The sequence below is a fragment of the Pleurotus ostreatus genome (genome assembly GCF_014466165.1).
Source record: "Pleurotus ostreatus strain PC9 chromosome Unknown scaffold_2, whole genome shotgun sequence".
Lineage (NCBI taxonomy): Eukaryota > Fungi > Basidiomycota > Agaricomycetes > Agaricales > Pleurotaceae > Pleurotus > Pleurotus ostreatus.
Window position 1 is genome coordinate 740,142 of NW_023503157.1, and position 17,558 is coordinate 757,699.

The 17,558-nt window shown below is 50.4% G+C and overlaps 5 protein-coding genes across 5 annotated transcripts; 1 reads left to right on the plus strand and 4 right to left on the minus strand.

The window, feature by feature from the left end:
• Nucleotides 1-1,298: 1,298 nt before the first annotated feature.
• PC9H_003022 (uncharacterized protein) lies at nucleotides 1,299-2,577 on the minus strand (the record flags this gene model as incomplete). The annotated part of the gene is made up of 7 exons (XM_036772622.1): nucleotides 1,299-1,630; nucleotides 1,680-1,821; nucleotides 1,875-2,035; nucleotides 2,086-2,107; nucleotides 2,163-2,345; nucleotides 2,374-2,437; nucleotides 2,495-2,577. 7 exons carry the CDS (start codon nucleotides 2,575-2,577, stop codon nucleotides 1,299-1,301), a joined length of 987 nt encoding a protein of 328 aa, XP_036634095.1.
• Nucleotides 2,578-3,864: 1,287 nt separating this feature from the next.
• On the plus strand, nucleotides 3,865-5,189 carry ADO1 (adenosine kinase; the record flags this gene model as incomplete). Its single annotated transcript, XM_036772623.1, has 6 exons — nucleotides 3,865-3,995; nucleotides 4,051-4,129; nucleotides 4,187-4,353; nucleotides 4,418-4,592; nucleotides 4,653-5,090; nucleotides 5,148-5,189. The coding sequence occupies 6 exons, from the start codon at nucleotides 3,865-3,867 to the stop codon at nucleotides 5,187-5,189; spliced, it is 1,032 nt and encodes a 343-aa protein (XP_036634096.1).
• A 640-nt stretch (nucleotides 5,190-5,829) lies between these two features.
• Nucleotides 5,830-7,244, minus strand: PC9H_003024 (uncharacterized protein; the record flags this gene model as incomplete). Its single annotated transcript, XM_036772624.1, has 2 exons — nucleotides 5,830-7,006; nucleotides 7,063-7,244. The coding sequence occupies 2 exons, from the start codon at nucleotides 7,242-7,244 to the stop codon at nucleotides 5,830-5,832; spliced, it is 1,359 nt and encodes a 452-aa protein (XP_036634097.1).
• Nucleotides 7,245-10,128: 2,884 nt separating this feature from the next.
• PC9H_003025 (uncharacterized protein) lies at nucleotides 10,129-11,577 on the minus strand (the record flags this gene model as incomplete). Its single annotated transcript, XM_036772625.1, has 3 exons — nucleotides 10,129-10,206; nucleotides 10,270-11,475; nucleotides 11,536-11,577. The coding sequence occupies 3 exons, from the start codon at nucleotides 11,575-11,577 to the stop codon at nucleotides 10,129-10,131; spliced, it is 1,326 nt and encodes a 441-aa protein (XP_036634098.1).
• Nucleotides 11,578-15,847: 4,270 nt separating this feature from the next.
• Nucleotides 15,848-17,448, minus strand: PC9H_003026 (uncharacterized protein; the record flags this gene model as incomplete). Its single annotated transcript, XM_036772626.1, has 3 exons — nucleotides 15,848-16,341; nucleotides 16,400-16,562; nucleotides 16,618-17,448. The coding sequence occupies 3 exons, from the start codon at nucleotides 17,446-17,448 to the stop codon at nucleotides 15,848-15,850; spliced, it is 1,488 nt and encodes a 495-aa protein (XP_036634099.1).
• Between the last annotated feature and the right edge of the window lie 110 nt (nucleotides 17,449-17,558).

Below are 17,558 nucleotides of genomic sequence, written 5' to 3' on the forward strand. Positions count from 1 at the left end.
GATTGATTTCATTATATTACCTAGATCGCTGAGACTGCAGTGATATTCTTCTATACTCACAAGTCAAAGGTGCGTCAAGAGCCTTCCGACCTTAATGCATGATGCATCATATGCTGTGGCGGAAAAACTAGACGCTAATGACTTCCGTCAGATGATACGTCTGGGAAGAGCGCAAAACTACCGGGATAAGACCGTCACATACAATCCTGCATAGTCGCCTCCGAAAAACGCCCACGGATCTATATATTTGCCTCTGCAGGGCGCCTTGGACAGAGCTATGCCTATTCCTGTCTCTCTTCCTGCCCAGAATTTAGAAGGTCGTGGCCACAGCGACTGTTCCGAAGGCTTACCCACTTCAATTTGTACACAGGCTCCGGTTTTACCTGATTCTTTCTCTCAACGCCGCTTTCGGGGTAAAAACAATACGGGAGTAAAGGAGGTTCATGGTGTAGGTATATGGACTTCTATGTCATGACCCAAGCCACGTTCAAGTTGTCATCATGGAGATAAACGGAGATACTTAGCCCAAAATTGGCTTCCAAAATCGTTCTCAGTATGTCGGTTGCTCAACGGTCCAAGAAACCAGGACTTTGGACAGAGAGAGATGAAGGCTAAGTGCTACCTACCGAACGAGAGGCACGCTTTCCGGAGCATTGTCACTATTGTGTTTAGTGAATGGACGTACGTGACGCACTTTCCTAGACAGGGTCACAGGTTCGTTTGTCGGCGGCAAAGCCTCTCTTCAGTGCCTACGTTCTATGAAGGGAGGTAGCCTTCACGAAACAGAACTCCGGGATATGGTGCAAAGTCCGTTCTATGATGGTCGGAGAGGGTAGTCCTTCGAGTGCGCAGCAACTTTATCTCTGGGAACGAGCACTTGACCAGAGGACATATTTGGTGCTCGGATGAATATGCAAACTAATTTCCGTGTACCACTGTTGCATGTTTGATGTTCACCACCTCGTAGAGGTTGGAATATGTAATAAGAAATGGAACCTGCCCATCAAACGAACGACACTATGTAGGTAAAATCCGAATAAAGATCTAAGGAGTGTGGTTAGTTGGGTATATCATTTCATCTCCCGGTTGAAAGCAAGGTATAAAAAAACCGCGGGGAAGCATTATAGACATTGATAATACTAGGTGGGATATCAGCCATGGTTCAAAATATTCGGGGGAGAAAAAGATAGCGCACCCAGTCATTGCCCTTGATGCAAGTGAAAGGAGGAGCACAGGTCGTTGGTCCGCCCCAGCTAAGTCATCATCAGCCACAGTGCCGAATCATTCATCGAATTCCCTTACCCAATTCCACCGCATTGTCCCCACTGAGGAGCACCTCCGCTGGTACCGTCCGAGCTTGTGGTGGGAGGTGATGACGATCTACAGGATGTAGACGTGGAGGCGGTGATAGATGGCGATTTCGATGATGTAGGCGCGGAGGCGGTGATAGATGGCGACTTCGAGGATGTAGGCGTGGACAAACTTGAAGACGCTGGCGTTGATGGTCCTGCTGCAACGGCTGGCAGACCGCTGCCATCACGACGCGAGCATCCAGTGATGTCCGTGAGCGCGGCAGGACACTGAACTTCGCGGAACGAGATGCTCGGGTTGTCGGCACCCTTGAACCAGTCTATATATATCTCAGTATGCTGAACTAGGGAGGCTCATGGAAGTCTTACCGAAGCGCCAATGGCAACCAGCTTGAACAGCTGCAGATGTCGACACAGAGTCAGATTCAAAGTAACGAAAGGCGTCATAGGATATACCTGCTGGGAGATTGCTACATTCGCTTCTTGACGAGACACCGCCATATTGAGCACCCTTCACACGACAATGAGAAGGGCAAGAGTAGATGGTAACAATGTACGACTTACGCCGTTCCACGAGCCGAATTGAGCTGGGCAACCATTGAATATACCAACACCACCGCCTGGCATGAGGAGATCGAAATGGTTGCTGCCCAAATCGCCACCAGTGTTTGTAGCTTGAACGACCATTCTCTTGCCAGCAACCGGCCCAGAAGTGAATGTTAATTCTATTGACTAGGATCAGCACGTAAAGTCATACAAGACAACGACAGCATACCATAACATCCACAGCACCATTTCTTCGATCGTAAAGCGTAAGTCTCTCGATAAAGATAGAAACAGAGGCACCCTTACGCTTTCGGAGCTGCCGGAGAGGCTGACAGCGGCAAAGCCATAAGCAAGGTCATCATTGACCGCCCACGGGGAGTTGCTTGTGCAAGTAAAGGCAGAACCTCCATCGCAGCCACTCCTCACATTGGGATCGGTAAGGGTACTTCCTTGCGCGTTGCAAGTAAGAACCGGTCGCGTCACATCAGCCTAAAAAAGAGTAGATTAGCAATTGGACCGAGGAAGTCGCGCTATGTAAACTCGCCTTGCCAGACCAGCTGCATGATGGCTTGCAGCAATCCCTAATCGTAAGACACGGATTAATTCCAGTTTTATCTCCGTTGAGAGGAGAAACATACCAATAACGGGTGGTTTTGCCCGTCTGCTGAGCGAGGGCAGTCGCAGCGAAGACGAGGGACAAGAGGCTGAAGGATTTGAACATTTTGATGAGGAAAATAGTCAGTGAAAGTAAGGTATTTATATGTTCCTCGAGCCTATTTCCCTGACCTTTGTAGATGATGAGTTTCCTTAGAGACCGAGGAGGGCCACCAGGGACTACCAAGAACCGCGCGTTTCTATGAAAGCAACTTGCTAAAGGCACCGTTATGGACGGGCAATTTAGCAGCAATATCAAAATTGATTTCATATATTACCTCCGCCTCCGGAATGTGCAGCGAGAGACTTCCGGCGGTAATTCTTCTGAACACTAAGCTTACTGTTACTTACAGGTCAGAGGGAGCCTTTCGACTTTGATGCATGGTATAGATGCAGATGCTAAGGAGGAGAAACTGGACGCCAATGACTCCTGTCTGATCTTTTCTCTGCGAAGAGCGCAAAAAACTACCAGGTTTACACTGTTACACAGAATCTTGCGCACTCACCTCCAAGAAACGCTCACAGTATATGTATTTGCGTCTGCACTGAGGGCGCCTTGGACTGAGCCATGCCTATTCTTGTCTCTCAGAGTCTATGATTATAACATATAGTAGGTTCAGAGTAGGTTGCGACTATAGTGACTCCGGATTAGTTGTCCCGAGGGCTTGACCTACTTGTATACAGAGGCCGATATTGCCTGCCTCAAGTAAGGTACGCGTGAGCGTGGCCGCTGGTGTACCTTTCTCACTCTTTTTCAGCACTGCTCTCAAAAAAGATGTTCAAGGTAGCTTAGCGACGCAATCAAAGATAAGTAGTTGGTACGTACTCATTTCGTCCGTTTAAAAGTTAACATCGCAAACCAATCACAAATCCATTCTGCTTGAATTTGTAGTGCGCTTGGGCTACTTATCTTCACCTCACCTCCAGCTCCACGATTCGCAAGTCTTCGAATAGAGTAACTCTGGAACGACCTGTGAACGCTCAGTAAAGCCTGGCAATCCTAGACGCATTTCGGGTCCATGGAGAAGTTCCGGGCCTCCTGTTGAGCGCAAGAGAGATCGGCTAGCAACCCCGACAGCACGGATTCACTCATAGGAGCCTACGAAAGGACCGCGTCGATGCTAGCTGAACGACAGCGGTGAACGTTTAAACGACGAAGAGGCCTGTCACTTTAGCGCCCATGCAACCCTGGCCAACCTTGGTCCCCTATCCACACCGATCATCGATGTCGATACCCAGGTATGATTTGAACTCTGTCAAATACTCCGGTCCAAACTGAACTATATTTCAAAAGCATTCTCCGAAGCTGTGATCATTTAGCACTCGTCGGGCACCCTAAACTATCTTCACCGCCATGGCCTCGTACTCTTTGTTCTGCTTGGGAAACCCCCTTCTCGATATCCAGGTGACTAGCGATGAGGTCCTCAAAAAATATGAGTTGAAGGCGAACGATGCTATCCTAGCCGAGGAGAAGCATCTGCCCATGTAAGAGCTGCCGTCTCCTCGCACCTACGGTCATTTGGCTCAACGATCTCTGCAGCTATGAAGACCTTGTGAAAAACCACAAGGTCACATATGTCGCCGGTGGTGCTTCCCAGAATGCTGCTCGTGGTGCTGCTGTAAGCTTGTCACTTCGATCAACCGATCAACGGAATTTTAACGCGTCCACTTCCTAGTACGTCTTGCCTCCGAAATCCGTTGTTTACACGGGATGCGTTGGCAAGGACGAGTTGGCCGAGCAACTCAAGGCCGCTAACAAGCGTGAAGGGCTTGATGAGGTTTACCAGGTGAAGGAAGACGAAAAGACCGGAGCTTGTGCGGTCGTTATTACTGGCCACCACAGGTACATTTCTTCCCATGTAATTAAGACGCGGACCAGAGGACTGATATGTCGGATTTTTATTCAGATCACTAGTCACCACACTCCGCGCGGCGGAGAAGTTTGACAAGTCACATCTCAGTTCCGCCGCAGTCGCACCATTGGTTGAAGCGGCCAAGGTCTACTACGTCGAAGGCTACTTCTTGACGCACGGTACTGAGACCGTCCTCGAGCTTAGCCAGAAATCCGCCGCTGCTGGAAAGGTACGTTCGTTCACTTCCCTCTATTTCCCTCGAAACTAACAACCTTTCCCCGATATTCAGACATTCGCCCTCAACTTCTCCGCCCCCTTCATTCCTCAATTCTTCGGCGCTCAGCTACAGCAAGTCCTCCCCTACTGTGACATCATCATCGGTAATGAAGCTGAGGCTGAGGCCTATGCCACCGCGAACGGTCTCCCCGACCCCAAGGATCTGCCCGCCATTGCCAAGTACATCGCCCTCCTCCCCAAATCCAATGCATCGAAACCACGCACTGTCATATTCACCCAGGGTGCGGAATCAACCGTATACGTTACCTCCACCGCTCCAGATAGCCCGAAGGTGGTAGCTGTCCATGCCTTGACTGATGCGGAGATCGTCGACACTAACGGTGCTGGTGACGCGTTCGCTGGTGGATTCTTGGGAGCGTACGTCGCCGGCAAGGAACTCGATGAGTGCGTTGAAGTTGGCCACAAACTGGGCAGCATGTGCGTGCAACAGGTAAGATAACTCCCATCGTTACTTAGTGGTTACTTGATAACTGACAACACGAAACAGGTTGGCCCGCAATACAAATGGCCGAAAGTCCAAGTACTATAGACGAATGCATGACCAATTGTATACTATTATAATCGTTGTAATGTATTTCGCTTCAACAGTGAGGCAAGACTGGTAAATGGGCGAACGTATGATTCTCAGCGAACGTTCCTGCTCAATAGTATCTGTGTATTGGCTTCCTGTACTTCGGAGGTTCTGCCCTCCGATACCCCGGCGGTGTTGGTTTAGCTTCGTTCTGGTCGCTGTCTTCTGTGGGCAATGCGGCGACAAGAAACGCGGACAACGCGAGGATGAGATACGCGGCTCGCATGACTCTGGAGCTGATGTCCGTTAGTGACTGTTTATCACAGATATTGAGGACATGGGTCGACTCACGTTGGAGGAGTCGATGGGAATGCCCTACGCTTATGTCTGCAAACCCGTGCTTTATACGAATTTCTCACTTTTATCCCGAGCAACGCCCGAGGCCAAAGGGTGTCCCTGCGCAACTAAGAGCGTTAGATAGTCTTAAGTAGTGTGGACTATGCCATACAAGAATGTGTACGTGGTGGTATCGATAAATATAATGGTTCCGTGCCAATAATACAAGATGTATGTCAATAAACTAGCAAGAGAAAGGGATGGATCGGAATAGGCAATAGCAACACACCTCGTCTAGCAAAATATGCAAAATAAACACACTCTAGAAACCCTGTTTCCCTACATCCCACTCCCTAACAGACCCCCGTTTCTTATACTCGATCCCCATAATATTATCCCCCGCCGACCACCGCTCGTCCATAGCTGACGACCCGCCTAAAGACTTCTGATTGTTAGGCTTGGTCGCTTTTGGGATAGATATCCCAAGCCTTTCCATGCGCTTGCGCTCGTCTTTGTCTTCTTTCCGTTGTCGAAGGAGATCCAACATGGCATCCCATCCTTCATACTCCGCGTTATTAATCAAACCAGTTGCTGGGACCTTGGGCGCTGAGAGGGGGGCGACATCAAGACGTGGGTCGTAAGACTCTTCGAAATACTTGTCCATCTTCGAAGGGAGCTGGGGCAGTGGATCGGGTCCTGGTGTAGAGGCTCGAGAACCAGGTTCGCTAATGGACATCGTGGTCTCCGAAGAGGACCGTTTCCTCGACCCCATCGGAGGGGAAGTAGCTTTCTGTTTCCCTTTGAGTGCACGCCGTAGCTCTGCTTCGCGATCGCTAGGTAATGGCGACGGCTGGCGAGAACAAGAGTCTGACCCACGGACGTGGATTCGTGGTGATCTTGCGTCGTCGTGCGTATGGCCGCGAGTACGACCTCTAGAGGACGTGTCTGACGCGCCGGCAGGTGAGTCGTCACGGCGAGACGTCCGCTTCGCCGTGTCCAGAGAATGGCTTCGAGAACGGTGTCGTTTGTGTTCGTCTTCGTACTTTGACCGCTTCCTCGAGTCCCTGTGTCGTTTTCTATCCCTCGTTCGAGAAGTTCGCCGACGTTTCCGGTCCTGACCATCACTGCGATCGCTTTCATCTCCGTCCCATGTCTCCCAATCTCGCGATATCCTCTTCCTTTCAGCTCTCCTTCCATCCCAACGATCCCAACTTTCATCTTCGCCCTTTCTCTTATCTTTATCTTCCCTTCTGTGCCTGCTCCGCCGCCGACTGCCGCTGCTGCTGCTACCTTCGCCCCTTGATCGTCTCATCTTCTCCGCAGCGACAGCCTCCTCAGCCCTGGCCCTTCTCTCCTTGCGTTCAGCATCCAAGCGAGCCTGCTTCACCTCCTCCGCAGCCAAAGCCTGAGCCCTCAGCACCGTCTTGTTGTGGTCGTCCGTACTCCGTATAATAGACGTCAGAAATCGTTTGTTCGTCTTGGGCGCATTGCTGTCTACGCTGCATTTCAATTAGTCCACATTCCAGTCAGTAGAGAATTTCGAGCGCTCACTTACATATTGTTGCGGAGGTATGCACGAATACCGTGTTGGCTGTACTTTTCGGCTTTCTTCTTAGCTTCCTTCAAAATAAGCTCAGCCACATGTCGGTCGAGGTCGTCGTCTGTCACTGTGCTTGAAACAGAGCTGCCTAGTTGCGCTCTGACGAGATTGGAGACCACGGAGGACAGCGACGACATAGTCAGGAACCAAGTTCAGAAATTCTCAGCAAAGTGACTTTGACGCCGAGTACTTAAAGAACACGTGAAGAATTTGATGAATACAGGCGCTTAAATTAATCTTCGACCAAGTCACCAAGACTTGAAGAAGGCGAAACGTATTCTCGAAACAGCGGACTGGCCCGCCAGGTTAGGAGACCTTGTATCACAATAGGACTTGCACGCCAACCTCGAAATAAAGGTGCCAGCACCAGGCCGCCGAATGTTTAGGGATGAAGCCGGAGATTGTTACATCCCGGAAGAATGTTGGGAGGATAAGACGGACTTGCCTACCCGGGCTCGATTATATAGTCGTAAATTCGGTATGTCCCGCTGATTGGTGTACAATAACGAGCGAAGAGCTAATGGATCTACCCAGAAGTTTACCCTTGAGTGATCTTATAGAATGCTGCCATGTTTTCCACACAAGCCGTCGCGTCCGAAACGGATGTTCCTTATCGTAAATGACAGGTTTACATCGGCGGTTAGCGCTTGCATACAAGACGAACAGCCAAAACACTTCAACTTTGTGACGATCAGGGAATAACCTCAGATAACGTCCAAGCGTAAGGCATTCTGAACCCAAGAGGAGGGTTGTCACAGAGGGAGTGGAGGAGGCAAACATGGAGACGTACTCAGAGGGAGGACCAGGGAGGACCCCGGGGGAGAACTAACGACGAGGGACGAGAGGGAACGTGTACGAGGCAGTAGACGTACTAAGTGACAGGTGGCATGATCTATCCCGAGTCTCTGCACGGCGGAGGAAAGAGCCAGGGACGAGCGATCCGTTCAAACTCCAGGACGACCGCCTGTAGAAGACGTACGAGCAGGCTCAACGTTGTATCGCCTTCGCCCTCTTGGATACCGGCCTCGAAACGGACAACGATTAATGAACGCCTAAATGCCTAATATGAGCATGGACATCCTTTTGATGTGGTACGACTATGGCCTCTTTGACCATTCCAAAGTCTATGTAGTACCATGACCCAAAGCAAAAGGTGTATCAATCAACGGTACTAGAATCCCCGTGAAGTCCCAAAGGGCATGTGGCGCCCTTTCTCTTCGTGGTTATTGGGCTCTTCTCTGGGAGCACGCGTTATGAACTGGGTCCGGCCAAGGAAATTTGCGTTCTTTGCGCTTCTTCTGTCATTCTGTAAGTGGTCATCATCGAAGGATGTCGATATCAATGAAACACGGTCTCACAAGGCCATTGTTCTCCTCTAGGATTTCTCGTAGAATGAAATTGCGGCGGAACATTCTTTTCATTTCTTAAATTGCTCGCCTTAGAAATGTTTGATTTGCATGCGGTGCAGACACTTGTCGAACAAACAACCTGCATCAGAAGCGGAATCGAAGGAGCAGGGCTGACCCGTACTCTTGGTCTGGCAATTCGGCGACTTGAGCGTCCTCAAAGCCTCATGGGAGTGGCTCAAGGTTGGCTAGAACGAGGCTTCGAAGGACTTCGATCACGTTCAATCATAGTCTCTGTCATACTGAGCTCGAGGTTCGATCGTGATCATGAATCAATGATCATTGCATCCACGCAGTGCGATATGCATTCCCTTCCATTCCTACGCATTTCCGAGTCATAGAGGAGCGCGCACTGCCCAAGAAAGTTCGTGGATCGTGCTAGCAGACGTCAACTTACGCAAACCACGAAACCCCCATCCTCCGAATTGTTGGCCCGGCTCCAAAATACGCGAGCCTAGTGATCATTTCGGCGAGGCCGTAATAATTCACTGCATATTCGCTTCCACCATGCATACAAGGCGATCGCCTTCTTTTTCTCCTATACCGGGAATGCGTACGTAGCGCAAGTACGTCGTCTACCGTCCTATTTGCTAATTCATAAACGGCGGCACTTGTGGACCGTTCACGACCGACGAGTGAATCGGTGACCCTGCCTATAATCCTAGGGTCGCAGAGAACAAAGCGTCCATAACGCGTACACAAGCATCCACAACATATACCTACTTCCGACATGCATGATCCCCGTTCGATCACCGCAGTTGAGTCAAATATCATCATTTCGAGATGACTCAGGGATGCGATCACGCCTAGTTGAAGCAGCATTCTACGTCAGAGTCAACTTGAAGCAGAACAAAAAGAATAGAGCATCGCATGACCCCTCGGATTGGAGCCATGGAAATATCACAGACATCATCATTTCAAGCCCTCATCAAATATAATTTCGTGATGTTATTGTCCGAACGGAACATACCACGGATCATGTGCCATGGTACTTCTTTGACGGTGGCCGTGCAAAGCCCTCCGAGTCAGCCAGAGACAAAGCAGTTCACCAATACCGGAAGCAGTTTATTTCCATTTCAAAGTCGGCTACGTAGCCCCGGATATCTCGCAGTAACTTCCGTACGGTGCCAATAAGATCTCGGTGCGCAGACCGAAGAACAATAATGATTAATCGAAAGTAAGTTGCTCGGAAAAACGGGTTATCCCGCTTCCCAATAGGTGGAGGAAGGACTAAGAATGGAGCACGTAGAGTAAGAGTGCGTGTAGTATAGTAGTGGTAAGTAAGTACAAGTGGTTCTGTGGTGTCTGCGTCAAGCTACGCGGAGGTAGGTGGCGGGATACGTGATGGATTAGAGAACATTGTACCGTGAGGCAGGGGAGAATGGGTGAGAACACCTATTGGGAGAATACAAATCGAATAATGGGTGTAAAATGTATGATGGTGCGATGATGATGATATACAGATGTCAATGTAACTCGTGAGATATAGGGTCATGAAAGGAATGAAGTGGACGTTAAAGGGTAGTGGAGAGCTCTGGACGTTATGCTGGACGTGAGAGGAAGGCTAGGAAGGCGTGGACTATGATACAGCATTTGCCTTAGCAGATGGACGTGATTAGCAGCGCATGTAGTTCAAGTTCTCGATTGATCGGACGCGGGGGAAGGTGCCGTTATTAGGTACTGGATCTCCCCTCTAAAGAACGCCAAGGAAAGGAATCAGGAATCAGAACGGAGAGAAGGGAGATGAATTACTCACAGTCAATGCTCGGAACACTTGGATGTCTCTGGTGGTCTGCAATTCAATGCCTCGATACGCGCAGGCGATCTTGAGCGCCGGTAGCTGCGGGTGAAGCTCGCCGCCTTTCCAGACGTGTACGGTGACTGCACGCAGGTTGGGTCGAGCCTTGACAATATCGAGGATGGGTTGGAGGGCAGTGTCCCTGTCGAGACCGAATGCAACGTGCTGAATCTCTTCGGGGATTTTCTTGTAGACCATCGGCGAAACCCACTGGCTCTCTATTTTCAGCTCTCGGAGCTGCTGACATTGTTGTACGGCTAATGCATGCTCGTGGGACCCGCATGCGGGAAGGGAAAGCGAGTGGAGAGCATGACCGTGAGTAGCGACGAGGAAATCGAGCTGCTCCGCGGACGGTTCACGCTCAAGCTCGAGGATGCGTAGCGAGTCAGTAGAATTGTGGAGCAACCATTTCATGAAATCGAAGGATGGTGACGTTTGGAAATTCATGCGTAGTTCTTCGAGAGAGCATTGAAGGGGTTCCGATGAGGACGAAGGAAGTTGAGGGGGAGTGCCGCTAATGACGAGGGATTTGACAGATGGCCAGACGTCGAGAAGTTGGGATAATGATTGCCGATTCTCGGACCAGTTGCAGAAGGTCAGAGCGCGAACTGCAGGACCGGACTTGAGCAATTCAAGGGTATCGTCTTCGAACGACGGTGCTGGCCGACTCATCCGTGAAACATCTGGTGCCCCTACCACATCCTCCCCTGGGGCGCCGCAGCCATAAACTGACAGATTGAGCTCGTATAGATTTGGACACAAAGTTACCGCTCTGGCAAACGATGTTTGCAATAGATGGGATGGTTGGTTATGATCTAAAACCGCCCGCATACGGATGACAGATTCTCCGAGCATGCGACCGCGTTCGGAGGAAGGGTTGACGGCGCTCGTAAAGGCGCTGCATGCGCGTTCGGTTCGAAGCTTCACGTTGCTGAACAAAAGCTTCTGCGCAGGGACAGACCAGCTCCTGCATACAAGCGCGCAATCCTTGAGAAGCCTGTCGTTCGCTTGCAAGTTATCGTCGTAATACGCCGCCTCGAGGATGGTCAATACGACTTCCATGGGCATGTGCACCGGCGTCGGGATTTTGACGATTCGACGCGCTGGTTGTCTTCGTGGGGGATAAGCGGTGGTCAAGTCGATTGACACGCTGTGCTCGACGGCCTAGATATAGGAAATTCAAGACAATTACTATAAAGTCGGTGAGACATGCAGGGAACGCACACTGAAACCCGAGGACAGGTCGAGCAGATTGAAGAAACCCATTGTTCGTGGTCGTCGTGGGGAACGGTGAGCACGATGGTGAGGAGGGGCGGGAGACGGGAGGAGCAGAGGGCAAGAGCATCTGCAGCGCAACGCGAGGTATTTATACGGAGAGCGGTGACTCTGTCAGATCAAAACAGGTTGCCGCATCGCAGATCTCGATTTGCCGATGAAACAAAAGAATGGGAAAAGAGGCCGTCCCAAGAATTACATTGATCGTGGGAATCCCATTGTTTCGGCGCGCTCTTTCCCACAATGCTTTGTCCCATTATTTTTGGCATTTTCACAGATTTATTCGTCCAGCCAGTGTCCTCGGCCTGGGTGGCGCTCAGGTCACCGTCTCCTGGTAAGTACTGGCCCATGCTCCATGTTCTCTGCTGAATTTCCATCCACAGAGCTAGTTTGAAAGGCGTGCGGCTCTTACGTTCACGCTCTGTGGCTGAAATATCGCAAAGTTCGCAGGAGCCATGCCCCCAACGCGTGTTGCTTTCACAGCAACTGGTTCTGCCTGCTGGCTCCTTCGAAACGGTGCATTGCAGTGGTAGCAAGGCATCGCGGGGGCAGAGGTTCCATGCTGTTCACGACGACGCTTTGTCCACTCGCTTTTCGAATTCTCGACAACGTGGCAGAAGCGCCCGAATACGACTCAGCGAACAGCAAATCTGAGGTCAGAAATGGCCCGGTCATCATGCTAATGGGCATCGGCGCGAAACCCCGGTCAAGCTCCCCAAATGCCGGCTGGAACGCTGCAAGTACATAACTATCATAGACGCACCACCTTCGAATACCGTAAAATAAGTTTCTTGGAACCATCGAATCGAAGGCACGTCGCTGCAGCACCATGGGGAAACCGGGAATTCATCTCTCTAATACCAACCAATGGGAAGAACTTCGAACTACTATTTACGGTGTTTTGCGCAGTCGTCTCTACTGCTCAGTCGGACTCGGAGCTTTGTTCTCGACGGATAACGTACCTCTAGCGGCTACTGCCTACACGTTGGACGGCCAAGGGTTATATTGGGAGCTCAGCCAATCATCTCGACGTACGCCCAAATTTCGCTGATGCATTTCGAACACTACCCCATTCTCGTCCTGTGGTCTGGGATGTTCTGTAGAATCCTTGACCCGAATGACGGAGATTAGTTAATCCAGGTTCTTTGTAACAATATTTGGAATCCTGCTCTATGGGCTGAATGGATGAATCAGTTAGCTTTGTGGGCACGCGGACGAAGAACGCTTTCTAATTCCAAGTATCGCTTTTCTTGGTATTTGACTACCTTCTCTAGCGACATAGCGGTACTAAGCTTTTCATCTCACAGACCAAATTGACCCTATGCATCCACGCTCGTCTTCCCGAACTCTAGCAAACAGACCCCGATTCAATTGGGACCCTCATAGAACAACCAGAACCATTAACCGAAACAAATGACATCGGCCTAGCCCCGTCCCATGCTAATCGAACTCTGCAAATTCGTTAGAACAGTCATTGAATATACTATCCCAAGCGATCCAGGACCTAACGTACCGATCCGAGGATAAAGTTCATCCCCTCGAGATTTGATCCACAATATATCTTTTCATGCTGCGACAATCATACTCAACATTAGAGTGATAACGAGATTCTACGAATAGCACTTCGGTGCACAGGGTCGTACAGCTCCACCACAAGATTCGTCCTCCAATTGTTCATCTCGGTGAGCTTGTGCGTTGGATCGGCTGCGTGTAACCTCATTCCCCTTTGACCGACTTATGTCCATCCCCAATCGTTCGTTATGTTCTCACCAGACCTCTTATGTTATTAATTTACTGACCATGCGGTTAGGGGTACTCCTGGCAGCGCGGAACAACTCCCGCGGTCCCCTATCATAACTGCAGCTGATGCTCGCAACGACAAATAGCATTTCTGTTACCCATACCTCGTTGCGCAGTTGATGCAGAGCTGTACCGAAACAGCCACAATATCCGTTATCGATGCATCGATGACGCCCTTACCGAGATGATCCAGAATGCACAATAACGGTCACATCATATCGTTCTGGCCGTTCATAACTGGCCATGCGCACCACTCATTCATTCACGGCAGCGATCATGATCCAGTCGCTTGTAAAAAGCTTAGTAGGACGCCGTCCAAAATCTGCCGTGGTTCTGGAATCTTCAATCAGACTTCACATACGACATCGAACATACTTTGTGCACCAAGTCACACTCTTAAGGCTATTTACCCAGTAACTGGAGATCCCAGGGTTTGATCGACGCTGCTAAACTAAAAGAGCAGGAGATCGCAGCTCAAGCAGGAGATGTACGTATGTCGGACGCATGCTGGACGACTCGGACGCCCAAACGAACAGGCGCCACGGGCGGCGCTCCTGGATGCTTCCCGCTCGTACCCACACACATCACACATCTCGGCTCCGTGCTTTCATGGAAAATGCCGAGCTCGCTGCCTGCCGAGGACATCAATCACCGCTCAGCCTCCGTCCTTCGGGTTTGTTAGCTGTCTTGCTAAGTCTTGGGTAGTTAAATATCGCACTGTCGCCGTTCGCAACGTCAGGAATGTAAATAATTGCTAAGCCCATCTGTATCTGCTATGTATACACCACCATGGTATTTCAACGCGGCGACGGTAGCTATGACCTAGTCCTATTGTTCCTCCCGACCCTAATGGTATACCCAGGGATTCTCCACGAGATATGAGTGGCTGAACCATTCACTCTGATTCAGTGACGGCTGTATTGAAGATCTCGAAACCTACATCTAATACCTTGTCCAAATGGTTCCGCATACCGCGAGAATCGCGTTGCCAGCGACGCCATCGCAATTTTATAGCATGTACGAATGGAGCACTCGTATGAGTTGTGTTGCGTAGGGGCGTATGTATTGGCATTTTCACTTTACACCTAGGATATATCTTAATCTGGATCTAACACCACTTTCCCTGCGCAGGAAGGGCCGTGTTGGGCTAGATATTGCTCGGTACGTCGCGTTGACTGTTTCAGGTTTCGAAAATATTCAGTGCTAGATTTGGTGTAGATCTCCGTCACGCCTTCATTCAGGGCAGCCAGCGAACAATGGCCTCGAAATGTTGGTACTCACGCGAACTCACGCATTATTGGATAAGTGATGACTCCTGATGACTCTGGCTTTCTGCATGGTACGGAGCATCCTAATTTAAAAGCATATATCAACTCGCGGAATGATGAAGCGAATCAAATCATATTCCGGGGCGTTGGCGGCTGTACCCAGTGGCCCGGCACTGCGAATGTGCCATCGGACTACACTAATTATGAGGAGTTCCCCAATTAACGCTTACGACAATCTGCGGGTGCCACTACCCGTGCTTTTCGACTCGAGCTAGTCAATGCGGGACATAGCTTTCGGCGGTACTATCGGGAGTTCCCCTCATCACAGGAGCCCAAAGGTCTGGTTTGGCATGCGTACAGCGTCACCCGGAAGTACGGACGACAAATCACGATTCAACTACATCGGGAGGAAGCCTGAGTACGGTAGGACCCGACACGGTTGCGCACAGCGTCATTTCGTCGGCCAATGGCGAAGGCGTATCACGGGCGTTGCACGGGCGTATCAAAGGTCCCCCTCCGAAATGACAGTGGGTCGTTCCAGGTCATTCCGTAACTTCCGTTTCACCTGTCGATAAATATATCATGACACTGCGTGCTACTGCGTGACGGGAGGTGACTGGCGCGCGATAAACAATGGGAAACCAATGCCGGCGGTAACTCGCGGAAACAAATTTCGGTCTCAGGTACAGGCGCTTTACCGACTAGTTCAAGTGAAAGAGCACGCGCTCATCTGCACCATGTAATTTCGGTATGCATGTGCAGCACTCAGTAGTGTTCCCTTGCTCACCTTGTGCTCCGAAATGACATGCAGGCTGATATGTAGATGACGTGCTCACATCCATGTTGCGTCTGATTAGGACGGCCTCATGACGGATGGTACAAGGTTAATGAAGCTTGTTGCAGCCAGGAGGTAAATGCATCCGCGTCAGGTTCGACATAACGGTGCCGTCTACAGCAATGAAATCACAGGTACACAGGCACACCAGCGGCAAAGCAAAGACAGCATGTATAGGTTACTTGGCAGTGGATGGAACCGCGCCCGGTAGAATCAGAAGGGGATTAAAGTCGTGGCTTTAAGGCAGTAACGTCGTTGCATCACATCAACCATTAGCTTTGAGTTTCTATACAAAATTTGAACGAGGAACGAGAAGACGGATAATACACATACATTCACGATGCTCGGAGCAGCTCTACTAGCTCTTCCCTCGTACCCAGGCTGTCACTTTCTCCACCCAGCGACGAAAAACGTCACCGAAAGGTAGTGCATCCGCATTTTCTTCACCCCAATTTCTATTGCTTCCGCCCTTCTCCTCCTCGTCCCCTCCTCGGGTTCGACCTCCCAGAACCGAGAGCTTCTTTCGTTCCTCGAGGCCTTGTAATATATCCTCTCCACTCTCCTTGTACGCTCTCTCTAACTCGGCCTCTCGCGTGTAGAGAGGACGCCGCACTGCATAAGGCGCAACAGTGTTGTATTTGCGAACCAGCGCGTTTATTTCTGCTATCGCAGCCGTGTGATAACTAAATTCCCGTTTCTCCCAATTGTCGTCGCGTAAAGCTTGAAGTTCCACAAGAGTGCGCCGATGGGCACCCGGATATGAATGAAAGCCAACTGTCAGCGAGCGGAGGGCATGCCTAGTCCAAGCCTGGCGAAGAATCCCGCGGAAGGAATTGATAGCTGATTCAACCTCTAGTATCGGGATTTATGTAACTGAATATTGACAAGCACGAGGTACAGACATACGTACCCTGTTGTACTTCCACCCAAGGAGGTGCAGCGCCATTCTTTTGAACTATCCGATTCATCAGAAATTCTTCTCTAGCGATGAATGGGTTGTGCTCATCCGAAGCCCGAGCTATAGGCTGTCCGCGACCTTTGATATTAGTGAAAAGTCCCTTGAGTCTTGCTTTCTATTACGAGAACCGTGAGCGCCCGACATAAGCAGCACAGTATACATATACCAACTTCGATTCTCTCTTCGACTAAACTAGCCCAGGCCCTAATATTAACAGGATTAGGGCGTAATCCATGGTGTTGGGCAGATGCTTGAGACGATTGGGCGCCCTTAATTCCTAAACGATAATCCAATGTAGATTCTCTCGCGTGCGCGACTCTCCCAGCAAGTTCTTTGCGCTTTTGTGTCTTTCGGTCGAGCGTCTGCGCAGCAGAACGACCGTCAATGGCGATTGTAGGGGGTCTATTGGGCCGTGGGGGTATAGAAGCGACTTTGACGGATGGTGCGTCATGTGAGGGAGCTTTGAACGTCGTGTGCCACGGTCTGTGACCCTCGATTGAAGGTATCAGTTGCTCGGTCGCCCAAGAGCCACTTGACGGGCTGGAACCTATCGAGTTCACGGTGGCGGTGATAGCCTCAGCCCCTGTTGCTGATTCTCCTCCACCAGGTCGCTGGCCATTTCCAACAGTACCAGCGTTGATGACATGCGGATTACGCTTCAGCTCCTGCTCGGCCGACTGTATAGTTCCCGTCCGCAGGGGTTTATACTTGTCCACTAGCATGCGAAGAACCGCATCTTGAACACGCTCATCGCCAGTCCAGTTCTCTTCTTGGCTCTCCAGCAGCTGAAGCCTTTGCGACTTCTTTACCTGATTCGAGGAAGATTCCTCCTTCTCGGCATCGGCAAAGAGCTTAGCACTGCCAGAGGTGCCTGACGATGAGCTAGCAGCTTGACAATAGGCGGCTTGAGACGAGAAGTAAGCATTTATTGTGCTCCGTGGCGCTGAGCAAGTGATTCTCGGATACAGAGTATATTGCAGAGGAGAAGGCCTGAGGAACATGGACGATAGATTCAAAGTTAGTGACCGCGCCGAGGCGGGCCGCCTTCCACGTTCGGTTAAAGACAGGGGCTGCTGGAGCAGGCTTCATCTTACCTTTATACAATCAAGAC